The following is an 18406-nucleotide window of genomic DNA, read 5'->3' as shown; positions in this document are numbered from 1 at the left end:
TATTGTAGATAATTTTACGCTCTACAAAAAAAGGTATGTATAGTTAGTTACCACATCTTGTATATTGATGGAAGCAAAGAGCAGAGTTTTGTATAAGCCAAGAAGTGGAGAAGAACGAAAATAAGGGAGGGTTACAGGAAATATGTAAGAAAATTATATTTTGGAACGTGGCAGGTTTAGAAAGTAAAGATAGAGACTTTTGGAATTACATCAAGGTTTATGATTTTGTGAGTTTGAGTGAAAACTTGGATTGACAATGAAAAATGGGAAATTATAAAAGGCATGGTTGTATGGAGGCAGCTCAGTAAGGAAAGGGTTGATGGAGATACTTAATCAAGTCTGGAGTGAGGGATGTATTCCTAAGGATTGGAGAACTTCAATTATAGTCCCTCTATATAAGAGAGGAGAAGTAAATAAGGTTGGAAACTACAGGGGAATCTCTCTCCTGTGCTCAGCCTATAAAATATATGCGGAGATAATCAGAAGAAGGTTGGAAAAGATTGTGGTACAAAAAGGTTTGCTGCCGGGGAGTCAAGCGGGATTTAGGAAAGGACGTTCAACGATGGATAACATTTTTGTATTGGATCATCTAACACAGAGGGAGGATAGGGTTGAAAAGAAGGACAAGGTCTATGCGTTCTTTGTTGACTTGAAGGCGGCTTTTGATAATGTAGACAGAGGTCAGCTGTGGAAGATTCTTAGGAAGATGGGAATTGAAAAGGAGCTTGTAAAGAAGATGGAAGAAATTTATGAAACTACGGAAGTTGCAGTTAGAACGAAGGATGGATTAACAGAAGAATTCAGGGTTACGAAAGGCGTGAGGCAAGGCTGTGTTCTGAGTCCACTTTTATTCAACTTGTTTATGGCGGACATTAGGAATGTATTGAAGGATAGAGGAATCGGCGGAGTTAAACTAGGAAATGATAGAGTATGGTCGTTAAAATATGCAGACGATATGGTATTTTTAGCTAAAAATAGGGTTGCGATGTTAGATATGATAGATACAATTAAAAGATTTCTTAGGAAAAGGAAAATGGTATTGTGTACCGAAAAGACTAAGATGATGGTGTTCAATAAAAAAGGTAGGAAAAAATTTGAAAGATGGAAATGGGATAATAAAGAAATTGAAAAAGTTAAGCAGTTTAAATATTTGGGATTTGTGTTCAGCAGGAATGGAAAATATGCAGAACATGTAAAAGATTTATGCAGAAAAGGGAAGATTGCGGTAAATAAGGTTTGGGGTTTGGGGGAAAGAATTTGTAGAAACGATTTTTGTAGAAGGTGGATGTTGTTTAAATATTTGGTTCAAAGTGTGATTTCGTATGGTGTAGAAATATGGGGATGGGAGAAAAGAAAGGAATTAAAAAAAATTATGTTGGACTACGTTAGATGGATTTTTAATTTGAAATTTTGTACCCCAAGATATATGATGTCAAGGGAGTTGGGATTAAAGAAATTAAGAATAGGGTAGGGGATAAGGGCTATAAGATATAAAGAGAAAATTAGAGCAGCTGATGATAATAGATGGATTAAAATGTGCTGGTTAAATAAAGAAGGAAATAATTGGAAAGATAGATATGGTAGAGAAAGATCAAAATATTTTAATAGGAATGGTTGGAGTACTATGGCTGTGGATGCTTTAAGAAGGGAGGGAAGAGATTTAGTTAAGGAAATGAGTAAAAGAGATGAAGATGTACAAAGACAAATGAGGAAAGTAATATTTTAAATTCTAGGTATAATAAGAAATATAAGAATTTAAGTAGAGAAATAGGTGGCCCTAAATATTTGAGGAAGGAATATATGGATAAATATGATAAAAGCGAAATTATTAGAGCACTGGTAAACTTAAAATGTGGTAATTTGGAGGACGCGAATGTGTATTGGTTGAAAGAGGAGAAAGGTATTTGTATGTTTTGTAAACAAGGTAGGGATAACACGAATCATTATGTATCAGAATGCGAAGCAATAAAAAATTGGTTTATAGAATTAGGTAAGAATAATAAAAAAAGATTAGAGAGGCTTTGGAATGATGAAATGGGCAGCATCAAAGAGAAGATATTGTTAAGATTATATAGAGAACGGTCAGCGTTAGAGAAAAAAGAGCGAAAAAGAAAGTTGGATTAAAACATAGAAGGTCAATTGTGTATCAATATGTGCAATAGTTACTTGTAAGTTAGGATAGTAGTGTATGAATGGAAGAATGAATGATTAAGGTTATTTGTAAACCAAGTCCACTTCTTGGCTATGTAGCTGAAGTTAACAATAAATAATAATAATAATAGTTACCACATCTTGCTTAGTTTTATTTTTATTCCTTTATTATTATCTTTGGATGTAATTCTATGGTATGTCCTGAAAAAGACCAAGTAAGGTCAAAACGTTGGCTTGATAATTAAATTTATTTCAAATACTCTTATATATTTTTTTTAACAACGCCCCAATATTGCTCGGAAAATCAGCCGTATTCTACTACTTAGCTTTTGCTTTTGACGAGCGATAATTATCTTTATCGATAACGTTCCTCTGTGTAACCAGTAATATAATAGGATAGAAGTGAATAAATGTGCTTTATTTCTTATATTTCTTTATTGATAGCGTCAGTTAATAAATAAAAGTTTGCAAACGTTATATTTAATACGTGGTATTATATAGAAAATTGCAATTTCTTTTATGTACGCATCTAGGGCATGAGTACATACTAAAGGTGGAAGCACATAAAATTGCAGGAGCCATGAGCACGAATGCAGAAGCCATATGCGCATGCGCTATGGTGTCTGCATACTGCCTATGGCTTCTGAATTTTCAATCTACATAAAAATACATAAGCATAGTGTATGTAGATTGACTGGAAAACCGCTCGATGGATCGTTTTGAAATTTATACAAAATACGCTGAGAAACATTTAGAAGTCGTTGACGATCTTCCTTTTTTTAAATCGATCTTTATTTTTTAATAATTACGTAAAAATGACTATACATTTTCTCACAAATTGTCCATACCTGAGTTTCATTTCGTTGCCATTTTGTTTAAAAAATCGATTTTAAAAATCGGCGACCATCAACGACCTCTAAATGTTTCTCAGCGTATTTTGTGTAAATTTCAAAACGATCCATCGAGCGGTTTTCCAGATCTGAACGTGTCGAAAAAAAACTCATCATCTGCCGGCGGCCATAACTTTTTTGTGTTTGGAAATTTTTTAATAAAAATTTTTTTTAAAGCTCTCAAAACATGTATCTTTAAGTACAAACAAAGTTCGTTTCATTCCCACTAATAGTTTCTGAAAAAAAAAAATCTGAATTTTGACTTATTTTTCGGGCCTCTAGGTGGATGTAGCCCCAATGCACCCACGTACAAGAAATGTAAATACAATAATTTCTTTCAGCAGTAAACTGAGCTTCTATTTTTAAATAAAAACATGTCACACTGTAATACAGAACCGGCAAAAAATTTTTCATATAAAAACATCAACATATGTAATGATATATCACATATGCCCATACACATTTTTTTCTCTTGTACAATCTCGTTCGTACATACACTAAAAATAATAAAAAAAAGAATCTCTCTAAAAATAATTACAAAAATTATATTTGCATTGCCTTTCTTAAAAAAAAAAAAATGAGGTTTGAGATAATAAGAAAAATGTGCATATACATAATCATATATAGTTATTATACAACGATTATATGTGGGCATTTGTCTCATTACCTCAAACCTCACTTATTATAAAAAATGCAATACCACAATAAACTTTTATTAATTTTTAGAAACTTCTCTTTATTATTTTTCCTGTATATACGAACAGAGATTGTACAAAAGAAACATGTATGGACATATTTGATGTATAATTATATATTTTATAATTTATATGTCAAATTAATTTATATATGTTTTTATGTGACAAAATTTTACCAGGGAACGTCTATCTGTCTGTGTGTCAAGTCTGTCTGTTTGTCTGTCTGCCTATCATATGACTGTCACTTTGAAACTCAATCCTTACGTTACGCGAGCGTTATCTTTGTACTAATTTATAATAATTCATTCCGCATAAACGAGGATCTGTAGCGAGGATTATCCTTTACTATCAAGAGACATGGGCTATGGTCAACGTGACGCTACAAATGCTTTAGTGTTCTTCTATTTTTTCTTCATTGAAAGAAAAGAGAAGAGGAATGCTTCGAAGCATTTGTAGCGTCACGTTGACCGTAGCCACGGTAGTGTCTCGCGCTAAGTACGCGCGAAGCGAGATCGCATCGTGACTCTTTTACGCGACGCGACGAGTTGTTGAGATCTCAATAATGAGTGATAGAAGTAACGCTCGCGTAAACGTTGTCTCATATGAAATGACTCACATGCTTACCTTCGTACAAATGCTTTTCTCCGAGAGAGCCGCCGGCCACACGTAGTAGGCTTCTTCGATTTATTATGTATACCCGGGTGTATACCCATAGTACACAAACAGTATTTATAAAAGTACTTACAAAAAACACTAAATTCACCACTTCAGAACACTAAACTGAAAACTTCAGAATACTGAATTCAGTGGAGCACGTTATGTCACGATTGTTCGTAACGGAATCGTAGCGTCCACTAAGATTGTTTTGTTTATGCAAGTTCGGCGTGGGCCGGAGCGAGCGAAAAAAAGAATAACATTTCCTCTTCTTCCCTCTCACTCAGCTGATATCGATCGATGCCGCTATTCTGCTATTGCTTTCTCTTTTTATATCTTTTTATATCTTCTTTTATTGAGTGTAAATCTTAAAAAATCTTTATAGAGCATTCTCGCTGAAATTCTCATGTTGTGACCGTGACCTAGTCGAATTACGCGCATTTTGTTACAATTACGAAAGATTATATAATGTCCTTATTTAATTTCAAAATAATAAATTATTTGGAAATTCTGCAAGAAATTTATGTATTATATAACCGAATGTAATTATTGTACATGTAACTTTGTAAGATACAAACTTCTAAAGTTGTAGGAAAGCATATAATAATATAACGTAATAAAATAATTAAATTCTTTGCAGATTGTCAGTATAATTTCTTATTTTTCCATTATATAATAAGAGAATTGTTACCTTTCCTGATTGAACATTGTTAAGAAATATGCGAATAATTTTGATAATTATAAAATAATAATACAGGGTGTCCATTGTCGCACACTGACGATCTCATTGAAAATATTTCAGACAAAAGTTGTTTGGCTTCAAGGGGGATACATGATTTCGATGTGAGCCACGTCGTACATACATGTCTTTTTCAAGAAATTTTAAAGACTAATTTTTTAAATAAAACTTGATTTTTTTCTTGACATAAAAGTTATACATCTCGTCGAGTGTTTTCACTATAATAAAGCTCTCTTTCATAACGATTTTCCTGAGATATTTTAAATTTTGTCATGATATTTTTTTATATAAAATATGAAATACCTTGTAAATTGAAAACGAAAGATATCGTATATGTATACCGCTGCCTGATTTTATTATCTAATATAATATTATGAACATACATATAGTTGCTTTACGTGATTTCAGACTAAAATTATATATAAATAAATTATTTCTAAAATGTTTTTGCTTTTCAATCTCTTCTTATGTGTCATTAGCGAGCATGAATTAGCGAGCATAAAACATCCTATATACATAGAGTACATATAAAGTTTCGTAAGAATCTTTATACGGATAAATAACAACGTATCCAATTTAGCAGATTTTATTCCTTCTACTTTTCCATTTTATTGCAGTTTGTTTTTTATTTTTCATGTAGAAATATTTAACACAAATGTTTTCTCTAAAACACAAATATTTCAAAATTGATTTAATTATAATTATAAAGTAAAATAATCAGGAAAAGCTATTATATGAGCTTTACCTCTTCTAAATGTATGTATAATAGTAGATCGCAAGTATAAATTGCAAAAATGACTAATGCTTTCCGTTTCTTTAGTATTATTCTTATATTGTTTATATTAAAAATTTGTTTTTTGTTTTATTTTTACCACAAACAATGAATAAAGGTGAATATTTATACAATCGATGTATTTTACATAATTCTGTAAGAAATACTTTAAATACTTTAAATTCGTCGAAAACAGCTGATCGGTTGTCAACTCCGACATGTGCTGAATTGTTTGACATTTTTCAAATCAACCGCTTTCTGGGGATGTCGGCAAACCGATTGGCTCCGCCGATTTTTCAGCTCGTTGCCGGTGGTCCGGAGTTCGCGGTAAAAGCCCCTGACCTCCGTGCGTGGATTCGCATTCGATAGCAGTACACCGAGTTGATAGTGAGCGAATCAAAATTACGATTCCGTGTTTGAGGGTGTACGATTCCGTGCTCGGTATATTCTGTCGGTCGGCTTCAAGCCTTTATTTCGCTGCTCGCAATAATTGAGCTTGTTGAGCTGCCTTTTCCGCGAGCCTTTCCTCACGATAATTCTTTCGTGGTTCACGAAAAACTGCATTTCGCTCGTGCCTTCGTCTGCGCGATTTCTTTCGTTCGCGAAATAAAACACACTGTAAATAACTTCGTAAATATTCATATTTTAATTTTAGACTTTTTGTTATAAAATTTTAATTTAATAAACGAAGTTGACCTTCTCCTCCACATCTCCATCTACAAAAAAACTATTGACCTCAAATTATATCCCCCGAAGAAAAACCAAGCAAAATTAGTCTAATGTATTTTTTTCTATCGCCAAAAGCAGGGCGAGTTATTCAAGTGGCCCTCTTTAAATGCCTCACCTTGTACATCAATAAATAATATATGATATTTTTATGAATTCATGTTACTTACACATAAAAAGAGAAAGCAAATTAAAATTTTTAAAAATAATTATATATAATTTTAGTCTAAAATAATGTAAAACTAACAACTATGTTCACAACATTATATAACATAATAAAATCAAGCAGCAGTATACAGGATATATCGTTATAAATGTCTAGACAAATATCTCATAACTCCTTGCAGGGAAATATCAATAAGGGAAAATTGCATGGTTTTTAGTTTGCAACAAAATACAAGTAAAATCTTCTTTTTTAATAAGAGAAAATAGGAAAATACAAGTAAAATCTTCTTTTTTACTTTCCAAGTTCTAAAAAAAACCTATTTTTGCTTCCTCATAGAGGAAGCTTTGTTTTCGTGAATTTTGTATATGAACCTTTGATTGCGTATAAAGTTGGGTCTAATCAACCAAATTTAAATGATTTATATATGAAATAGGGGTAGAAGAAACCAACGAAGAGATTGGTTTTTGAGTTTTTGATGCCAATATGTTCAGAGTGTTCTAAAATGTCTAAATATTGCATTAAAATCGCATGTCCGTATGTGTGTGTGTATGTGCAGATTTGATGTCCGTGGTTGCTCTAACTTCCGTAAATATTGAGATATCGGGCTATTTTTTTTTTAATCGATAGAGTATCATTCAAGGAAGGTTGGTATTGAATTTGGCGATGATCGGTAAAGGGGTTCTTTTTAAAAAAAATTTTGAATTTTTTTAGAAATGTCCGTGGTTGCTCTAACTTCCACAAATTTGGAGATATCGATCTATTTCTAATTTTTTTATATTTTTTAGTTTTTTCTACCCCTATTTCATATATAATTTTATAAGATTTGGTTGATTAGACCCAGCTTTATACGCGATCAAAGGTCCATAATTTTGATCGCATATAAAGCTAAGTCTAATCAACCGAATTTAAAAGAATTATATATGAAATAGGGGTAGAAAAGACCGAAGTAAAAATTGTTTTTTGAGTTTTCGATGCCAATGTGTTGCTTATGTTCGAAAACGTCGAATTTAAATTTTTTGAGGATCGGTTTTGAGGATCGGCTATCCACACATCAAATAACTTAGGGTAGATTGAGGCGAATTGGATTAATATAAATTGTAAGACAATTTTTGTTAGTATTTTATTTTAAACGAGCAATTTTATCGTGCTAATTAGTAATCCGATTTGCCTCGGTCTACCCTATACATTTTTTAGGCAGAAATCGGTAACCCTTTCACTAATCTTCGCCAAATTCGAAACAACCTCCCTTTATTAGATACATACAGATGTTTTTACAATATATATGTATAGTGTGAAATAAAACGAATTGAAATTGAATGGAGTAAAATATTGATAATATATATCGTTTTCATAAACCTAATGTACCGTACCAATAGAAATGAATGTCAGGTAGTACGCGTAGCTTATTAGTGAGTAAGACGATGCGCGACAGGCTAAGACTGCTAGAGCGTTGGACATCTCATGTTCGAGCTCTGTTTTTTCCGATTATTTTTAGCCTTTTCTTTTAAAAGTGTATTCAAGTAAGTTATTATGTAATACAATAAAGTAAAAAATAAATAAATAAATGTATAATAAATAAATAATATATAGATATATAATATTATCTAAGCTAAAAAAAGTCGGAAAGAGCACATGAAACGTCTAGCATTCTAGTCCGTCGTGGATAAAAAAATTTTTACTTGTATTTTGTTGCGAACTAAGAATCATACAAATTTCCTTTATTGATATTTTATATGACTGCAAACAGTTACGAGATATTCACCCAGACATTTATAACGAGACACCCTGTATATCAAGTCTTTCGTCAATATTGAAAGGAAAAATCTGTTGCCGAATACGTGAGCTCGCAGTTCGCAGTCACGCGAATATCATTTGTTTACAAACAAAAACGTGCCGTGCTTGTAGTGTATATGTGAGTGAATCTTGCTTGTGTTGAATTACCAACACAGGAAAAAGTCTCATGGATAAGGAACGAATGTCACCGACATCGCCCGATGCTCTCTCGGCGATTGAAATTCGCGCTGCCAAGACAAATCATTTGTCTTCGACATGCCGCCGGGAGCGAGTCGCGGAATCAGAAGATGTAAATATAATAATTTTATATATTACAGTAAGAGTGAGTGATACTACGTTTACGCGAGCGTTACTTCAGGTAGTAACTTACGATAATTCCTTCGCGTAAATGGGATTTTGTAGTAACTTACGATAATTTATTCCGCGTAAACGAGTGATGTATCGTAAATTACTACAGAAGTAACGCTCGCGTAAACGTAGTATAAGTGAGTGAGTGAGTGAGTGAGTGAGTGAATGAAATACAGAGTGAGAGAGAAATAGAACGCGTAAGAAAACGGGTGAATGAGTAAGTGAGAGAAAGGACAGGCGAACGCGAGAGACAGACAGAGAGGGGGAGAAAGAAAGAGAGAGAGAGAGAGAGAGAAAGAGAGAACGGGTAAAGAAACGGGTGCGTAAGTGAATGAGTGAGTGAGCAAAGAACGAGCAAACGAGGGACAGATACACGGAACGGATAAGAAAACGTGCGAGTGAACGGGCGAAGGAGTGTGTAAAAGAAAGAGAGAGAGAGAGAGGGGAGAGAGAGAGAGAGAGAAAACGGGTAAGGAAACGGGTGCGTGAATGAGTAAGTGATTGAGCGAAAGGACGAGCGAACGAGAGACAGATACACAGAACGGATAAGGAAACGTGCGAGTGAACGGGCGAAGGCTGCATTCGGGGAGCGCGCTATTAGCGCTATTGCATCATTCTATCTTTATCGCTCATCAAGTGTAAAACAAGGATAGAATAAGCAAATAGCGCTAATAGCGCGCTCCCCGAATCCAGCCGAAGGAGTTGTGAAAGAGAGAGAGAGAGAGAGAGAGAGGAGAAGAGAGAGAGAGAGAGAGAGAGAGAGAGAGAGAGAACGGTAAGGAAACGGCGGGTGCGTAAATGAGTAAGTGATTGAGCGAAAGGACGAGCGAACGAGAGACAGATACACAGAACGGATAAAAAAACGTGCGAGTGAACGGGCGAAGAAGTGAGTGAGTGAGTGAGTGAGTGAGTGAGAGAGAGAGAGAGAGAGAGAGAGAGAGAGAGAGAGAGAGAGAGAGAAAACGCAGCGCTAATATATTTTCTAATTTTCCATTCCAGCAAAAAGTTTAGGCACAAATGTGCCGGATACAGCGGCGACGCCGCAGGCAGCGGAAATGACATCGCCACCGCCGCCGCCGTCACTGCCACCGCAACCGCAACCGCCACCGCCACCGCTACCGCTACCGCCCGCTTCGTCGGCACCGACACCGGCTTCAGCAGCACCGGCACCGACACCGTCACCTCCGCCGGGGTACGTACCGGCGCCTTGGCCGAATTACATACTGGCGCGTCCACCGGGGTACGTACCGGCACCTCCGTCAGAGTACGTGCCCGCTGTACCAACACCGCCGTCGGCTTCGGTTTCGGCACCGACCCCTGCTCTGGCACCGCCTCTGCTACCGCCGAGATATGCTAATCAAAAAGTAAGTACACACATATATAAAATATATATATATAACTAATATATATTATGTTTAAAAAATATTTATAAAATATTTCTTGTTTTAGCAAATAAATAAAATTGTTCGAAAAGCGGTTCAAAAGGAGCGGCGCAAGGGTGCTCCAAGATATGCGCCACCGCCGGGGTACGTTTTCGGCACCAGCGCCAGGGTACGTGCCCGCTCCTCCACCAGGGTACGTGCCCGCCCCATCGCCGGGGTACGTGCTCGCCCCATCGCCGGGGTACGTGCCTGCTCCTCCGCCAGGGTACGTGCCCGCTCCTCCGCCAGGGTACGTGCCCGCTCCTCCTCCAGGGTACGTGCCCGCTCTTCCACCAGGATACGTGCCCGCTCCTCTACCAGGATACGTGCCCGTGCCCGCTCCTTCACCAGGATACGTGCCCGCTCCTCGCCCAGGGTACGTGCCCGCTCCTGGCACGAACATTCCGCGATACCGCCCGGGATAACTTTTTTGACGGGGGGAAATCCGCACGAATACCCCCTCCCCCGGGCGGGGAGGGCGGTTATGTCTCCAACGCACTAAAAACCCCCCGGTTGTCCCTCTCAGCACGTTTTACCTGACGTTGGGGGGGGGGGCAGCGGGAAACGTACTGATTCGTCCGCCACCCCACCGCCCGGGATAACTATGTTGTAATTATTACATCATAGTTATTACATTGTAATAGGTGTAATAAATAAATTATAATATTTATATCAGTGTACACATGTATTATTCCCTCACATGTAAATCCTCTTTCTCTCTTATCTTTCTTTTCTTTCTTTTCTTTCTCTTTTTTTTTGGTACGTTTTATACGTGCATGGGGGTGTGTGTGTGTGTGTGTATATATATATATATATATATAGATATATATATATATATATATATTACACACACACACACACACACACACACACACACCCCATGCACGTATATATATATATATATATATATATATATATATATATGTATATATATATACATATATTATATATGTATATATATAATACAATACAGAAGATGCCCGTTCTAGACTAGAGAATAATCCTGCTCGCGGCTCATCCTAGTGAGTAGTACTGAGTAGTGTAGACGGGTAAAAATCATGGATAATCAATTATTTTTATTCGTCTACACTACTCACTAGGAAGTGCCGCGAGTAGGATCATCCTTCCTGTCTACAACGGGCAAGGGGGCTATGGTCCAATTCACGCTCACAGCGCTGTTCGCGCGGTCCTGGCAGTCCTGGCTACGATTGCAACGCCATCTCTGACAAGATCCGGCAACTACTGTTGCCCGCAACACTGCTCTTCTTGTCAATCTTGTCATTCTGCATCCGTATTTGCATTACTAAAATAATTATGCAATGGATCTTTTTTTGTACGCATTGAATCTTACTTCTACTTACACGATATTATTCCTACATGTTTTCCCAAGGGTGGATGATAAATATTATGTACGTATAAACTGCAGAATTTTTGTTTTAAGCAAATATTGTCGTCAGGTGACAGCTGTATGTGCCCAAATAAGTAATATTTTTAATTTTTTGGTGCTTTTGATATAAAATCGCGTTTTCCACCCTAGATTTTTGTGCGGACTTTAATTCTAGACCAAAAACTTGCAATTCTGTAAAGCCAATTAAAAGATCCATTGCTTAACGATAATGTCGGTAAATCATACGGGTGCAGGATCCCCTTAAATATAATTATGCCTAAAAAACCCAGTTGGGTTTGGACGCATGCAGATAAATCTGATGATAGAAAAGATGCTATATGCAACCAGTGTTGCGATTCGGGCTAGGCTATTTTGCGCATGCGCGGCGATACGGTGTCAGTAAAGTGTCTAGTACAAGTGAAAAGAGGCACTACTGTTACCCGGCTATTAAAAGTATCTAAAATTTGTTTAATTTATTAAAAATGTGAAGTATATACATATACATGTGAAAATAGAATTAATATATATATTTTTATTGATGAACTGGTTTAAATTGTGTATATATCTATACTAATATATAAAATTCTTCAAAGAAGTTTAAAACTTAAGCACCTAGAATGTGTTATTTATGCGGAAAAGTTAAACTACCGTCTTTAAATCAACCACCCGACATACTCCTTATGTTTGTCCACAATAAGGATATTGAAACACAAATAAAGTTGTTTGAAACGACGCCCGGGCGAAGCCCGGTAAACAGCTAGTAAATATTGTATATATAATTTAACTATTTTTATAAATATTAATTATAATAAAGAGAGAACAAAAAGAAGGAAAGGATTATACATTCTTCAAATAAAACAATTTTATATAAATAAAAAAAAATATTTTATTTGGCAGAGATCTCAAAGAATACCAACATTCGTTGCAAGGGTAAGGAAAACTGCCAAAAACCTTACCAGTATTCATACAACAAAAACATATATGCTATTAATTAATAACAAACATACTTAAAATGAGGATATACATATAATATTAAAAGAAAATAAAATTTTAAATATTTTATTAATAATAATTAAAATTTGGAAAACTATTAGACATAAAATAAAAATCTTAAATTAACAAACATAATATTGCAACGTATTATTAGCTCTCCTCAGGTACTTCACGTACTTATGTATATCAAATCATAAATATTAAATAAAAAATATAATAAAATCTGAAAAAATAAAATAATATTAATTCTTATACATAACTAACATGCATGGAAATTATATTGGCTAGATGTTTTATGCTAAAGAACAAAAAATAAATGTTATACAAATAATTAAAAAATTATGTACAAAGCATAAAAAATAAAATACTAAAAATAAAAACATTAAGAACCATCACATGATTTGCTTGAAATGCCATATAAATTTTGCGGATTATGTAATTTGAGATGCTCGGAATCAATTTCGAAATTCATACAATTAATACCTTCCGCTTGAAAACTCGATCGTATAACACTAATCGCGGAAACAGTTTCGTTCGATAATCGGTTTCTTTTTTTACTTTTTACGTCCGTAACTATTGAGAAAATACGTTCAGCTTCGGCATTTGAATGGGGAAGAGAAAGAACCGCGTTGACTAATAACTGTAAATGTTGAAATTTTTTTTTCCCTTCAGAGTTTTTAAATTCTAATATGTTTTTCCACATGTCGTCAATTTCTAAAGTGGCTAACTTATTTTTTTCTTCATCATTAAAAGCTGCAGGTAAAAATCTCCACTCGTTAGCTAATTGTGTTAAATCAATATTTCCTATACGCGTTGCAAGAATATTTAAATTTTCAAATTTATCTCTAGCTTTATCACAAAGAGCAATTTTTGGATGTAAAAACTGGAATTGCTCATAAACGGGATCTTTATACGGCAAACGTTTCAACATTTCGCGAACCGCAGTTACATAAAACTCTAAACAATTTGATTTAATTTCGCGCGCGCATTCTAATGGCAATGTTTTTAATAAACTTTCACATTCCGGTCCAACATATATGTTATTAACATCTTTCCTAATACTTTGATCATTTATATTGAAATCAATAATATTCTCTAAAGCTTCCGAAATTACAAAATTTTGTGCTATCTCGCGAATTAATTGTTGGCTACTTTCAAATAATGTATGAATTAGAATTTTACGAGATTGAAACTGAGCATTAAAGCTATTAAAAAAATTTAATGAATATTTTAAAAATAACAAATATGCTTTTATCAAATTATTATTTAATTGATTTAAAATAAGTTCCGCAGATTTTAACTTTTCTTCTACTGCAGCCAACATAAAATAATGTTTTAAAGCTTCCCAATTATCCAGTAATCTAACAATGCATTTGTGTAAAACTAACCACCGAGTATTTGATAATTTTAAAATCTTATTGTTTTCTACATTGAAAAATGTCTGAAATTCACTAAAAATTTCAACTCTCTTAGCACTACCCGAGATATACGTAGCAACTCCTCGAATCAAATTTTCGCAAGACTCTGAAAGTTTTCCACAAGCTTTATTCGATATAAGCGCTGATGAATGACAAATACAATTTAACGTGATAAGACCCGGTACTTCTAATTTCAAACGTGACATAAAAGAATTATTGCATCCAATCATAACAGATGCATTGTCACTTGCCATTCCGACAATATTTGTTAAAGGAATTTCTTTTTTTGCAAATGCAGTTTTAAATGTTTCAAAAATTTTGTTCGCGGAACTATCTGTTGCGTCCATACATAATAAATCTAATAATTGTGTTGTTACCTTTTTAGTTAAGGGAGAAACATACTGAACAAGAACACACATAACTTTTGAATCGGATATATCTGTACTTTCGTCTATTAAAATCGAAAATTTACTATTTTGAATATTTTTAATAACTTTCTCAGTTTCGCGTTTTGCAATTACTTTGGTAACAACATGTGTGCACTTATCTCGAGCTAGTGAAATATCTGCTACAACTTCAGGTTCTTTGCAAATATCTTTTAGTATTGAAATTAAATGATTCAAGCACTGAAAAGAAATATTATGCTCAGCAAAAAATGCTCCTAATTTTATTTCGGCGCGTTTAACTTTATCTTTATGAGAAAGAGTGACTCTACTATCCTCGGTGTCTGCTAAATCAATATTTAAATTTTGAGACTTTATGTTTTTTAAATGTTGGACCGATTGCGAATGTTTAGTTAGATGTGTTTTGCAACATGTGATGGCTTTATTGCATGCAGTACAAAGAGCTTTTTCTTGTGTAGGATGTGGAGCTAACCATTCTTTAAAAATACTTTCATCTAGCCATAATATTTTAAATTTTCTAATTTTGCGTTTCTTAATAGCTCCTGTGCTTCTATTTCTATTGCAATCATCCATGCTTAACTTAAAAAAATCTTTGCCAATTGCAGTCGATGAAATAAACGTCTAATGTTATAAAATCTTACCAATACTACGTTTACACGAGCGTTACTTCTGTAGTAACTTACGATAATTCACTCGTTTACGCGGAGTAAATTATCGTAAATTATTACAAAATCCCGTTTACGCGAAGGAATTATCGTAAGTTACTACAGAAGTAACGCTCGCGTAAACGTAGTACTACTTACCTAACCTTGTCCTGTCCCGCCAAATATATCCCGCCAGGCAGAAGGGCACCAAGAACTGTGCCAGCCATACGTGTCGTGTATATGCACGTCGCTGTATCCCCACTGCTGCGCATGCGCAAAGTCACGCATACGCCATATTGCCTAGCCCGAATCGCAACACTGTATGCAACATCTGTAAAGCTGTCTTGTATTATAATGGTTCTCCTTCATGTATCGCAAACAATTTAAAAAAAGTTCATGGTAAAAAAAACTCTGTGGATCTTAATACATGGTATTCAATTGTTATGTAATATTTTAACATAATCAGAATTTTCTGAAGATCAAAATAGATTATTTAATTAAAATTTTGTCAAGAAATAATATATTTTAGTGTTGAAGGTGATTTAAGTATCAATGAAGATGATGAGTATGGAATGGGAAATTCCGCAGAACAGTCATCTCAATCTAATTTCACTCCTAGAAAACGCAGAAGAAGATGTGAGGGAGATAGTTGTTGTAGTTCAGAAAGGCAGGAATTTATTTGCCAAAGTCTCATACGCATGATTGGAACTACATTATTGCCTCTTTCATTTGTATCCTTTCGAGGTTTTCTCGACTTCATGCATGTATTAGAACCTGGATTCAAGGTGCCATGTGCGACTACCGTCCGTACTCGCTTACAGTTACTTCGCGATGAAATGAAACAAGAAATTATGAAAAACTTTGAAAAAGTTGACTATGTATCTTTAAGTATTAATGAATGGACATCAGGGGTTCAACATACATACATTTCTGTTGAAGCACAGTATTTCCATAAACAAGGTAGAATGCAACGTGTGACCTTATGCAATGAATTGCTTGACGGCCGTGCTACAGCAGTGAACATAGCTGAAACAGTCCAATCTGTGATCAGAGAATGGAACTTAAGGGATAAAGTAATAGCTGTAGTACACGATAGTGCAAGTGCTATGATTTCAGCTGGAAATCTTATGAACACAATCCCTTATAGCATCCGATGCAATGCTCACCTTTTGCAACTTTGTGTAAAAGATGCTCTGAAAGCTGTTCCGGCATATAATGATTTATGCACAAAAGGTCGTTCCATTACAACCCATTTTCATAAATCTAATGTAGCTAGTAAAGCTTTATGTCAAAGGCAGACACAGTTGCAACAAAATTCAGAACGATTAGTACAAAGTTGTGAGACAAGGTGGAATTCGAAATTGGAAATGTGTGAAAGTTTTCTACGAAATCGACAAGCGATTTCCCTTGTGCTGACTGATTCTAAAATAACAACAAAGGCTTTAGCTCAAAAATTAGAAATTACGTCAGAAGAATGGTCTCAAATGAAAGAAATGGTAACAATTTTAAAACCATTTCAAGTAGCCACCACAATATTTTGCAGCGAAGAGATACCAACGTTGTCTAGCGTAAGGCCCATTATTAATAGTATTATAACGAAGCATATGCTTATTTTGCCAAGTAATAGTCAAAACGTAAGACAATTCAAAATCAGCCTGTTCGTCACTGAAATCAAGGTTTGAACTTGAAGTCGATTTTGTTAATGATGTTGATGAAGGACCGAAACCCATTTCAGCTGCGCAAATTTCTAGTTATCTAGATCCTAGGTATAAATCTTTAGATGTTGAAATAATGAGGCGGGATATTATCGAGCACGTCAAAAGTTTAATTCACGATGATGAACCTATGGATGTTGATTCTAACGAAATGACCAAAGAAACGGCATTAGTTTTTTATTCCAGTCAGATTCCATTAACAATGCACAATCTCAGTTTGATTTATATATATCTGAATCACAAATTGGACACAATTTGAATTCATTGCTATGGTGAAGAACTCATTGTGATAAGTTTCCTTCTCGCGAATATGTGAGATAGTCTAGCGTGTCTTTCACGTCTTCTATTAGATCCTCTGTAATTGTGGATATCTATGGTCGGAAGTGTTTCACCGCCCATACTATCGCTAGTAATTCTTTCTCGGTAGTATTATAATTTTGCTCGGCTTTAGATAGTACTCTGCTCGCATACGCCACGGGTTGATCTTGACCTATCTTTCCCTGTGACAGTATGGCTCCTATTGCGTAATCTGACGCGTCGGTCGTTACTACAAATTCTTGGGAGAAGTCCGGGTATTTTAATACCGGTGCTGTGGTTAGTTTTTCTTTAAATATTTCAAATGCGTTTTGTTGTTCTGCGTTCCACTCCAATTTGATATCTTTTCTGGTCATTTTTGTGAGTGGCTTGGCGATTGCTGAAAAATCTTTAATAAATCTTCGATAATATCCGGCTAATCCTACAAAAACCTGGATGTCCTTTACCTTTGTTGGTCTCGGGAAGCTTTTTACTGCTTCTAATTTTGAAGGGTCTGGCGAGATTCCGTTTTCTGTTATTACATGTCCGAGATACGTCACTTCTTTCCGAAGGAATTCGCATTTATCGGGCTGTAATTTCAAATTATAGTTTCTCAGTCTTTTTAGCATTTCAATTAATCTCTTATTGTGCTCTTGCAAACTTGCTCCGTATACTATTATATCGTCTAGATAGACTAAGCATTGTAATCCTACTAGTCTTGCTAAAACGGCTATTATTGCTCGTTGAAATGTCGCTGGGGCATTTTTCAGTCCAAAAGACATTCGATTATACTCGTAATGTCCGTATTGTGTCGAGAACGCTGTTTTTTCTTTATCTTCTTCTTCCATCGGGATTTGATGATATCCCGAGGCGAGGTCTAGCGTGATAAAATATTTTGCTTTTCCCAGTTGGTCTAGTATATCGGTTATGTTTGGCAATGGGAAGGAATCACCCTCCGTTAGGTCGTTCACAAACCGAAAATCTATTACCACTCTCAGTTTTAATTTTCCTGATGCGTCTCTTTTCTTCGGTACTACTAGCAACGGCGCATTCCACGGGCTCGTGCTAGGCAGTGTTGCGATTCGGGCTAGGCAATATGGCGTATGCGTGACTTTGCGCATGCGCAGCAGTGGGGATACAGCGACGTGCATATACACGACACGTATGGCTGGCACAGTTCTTGGTGCCCTTCTGC

General features: G+C 35.3%; 1 protein-coding gene across 1 annotated transcript; it reads left to right on the top strand.

The window, feature by feature from the left end:
- Nucleotides 1-6780: 6780 nt before the first annotated feature.
- LOC139824006 (uncharacterized) lies at nt 6781-11099 on the top strand. The gene is made up of 3 exons (XM_071796501.1): nt 6781-8876; nt 9935-10299; nt 10385-11099. The coding sequence occupies exons 1-3, from the start codon at nt 8843-8845 to the stop codon at nt 10856-10858; spliced, it is 873 nt and encodes a 290-aa protein (XP_071652602.1). The 5' UTR covers nt 6781-8842; the 3' UTR covers nt 10859-11099.
- Nucleotides 11100-18406: the final 7307 nt, after the last annotated feature.

The sequence above is a fragment of the Temnothorax longispinosus genome, unplaced genomic scaffold, assembly GCF_030848805.1.
Source record: "Temnothorax longispinosus isolate EJ_2023e unplaced genomic scaffold, Tlon_JGU_v1 HiC_scaffold_24, whole genome shotgun sequence".
In the NCBI taxonomy this organism is placed as follows: Eukaryota; Metazoa; Arthropoda; class Insecta; order Hymenoptera; family Formicidae; genus Temnothorax; species Temnothorax longispinosus.
Note: the sequence above shows the minus strand (reverse complement) of the source record. Positions and strands in the feature narration are given on the sequence as shown.

Bases quoted from the DNA above. Each gene is read 5' to 3' on its own strand.
- LOC139824006 (XM_071796501.1), top strand. From the start codon at position 8,843: ATGCCGCCGGGAGCGAGTCGCGGAATCAGAAGAT. The intron at 8,877-9,934 runs GTAAATATAATA...TTTCCATTCCAG, and splicing joins GAGTCGCGGAATCAGAAGAT to CAAAAAGTTTAGGCACAAAT. The intron at 10,300-10,384 runs GTAAGTACACAC...TTCTTGTTTTAG, and splicing joins CGAGATATGCTAATCAAAAA to CAAATAAATAAAATTGTTCG.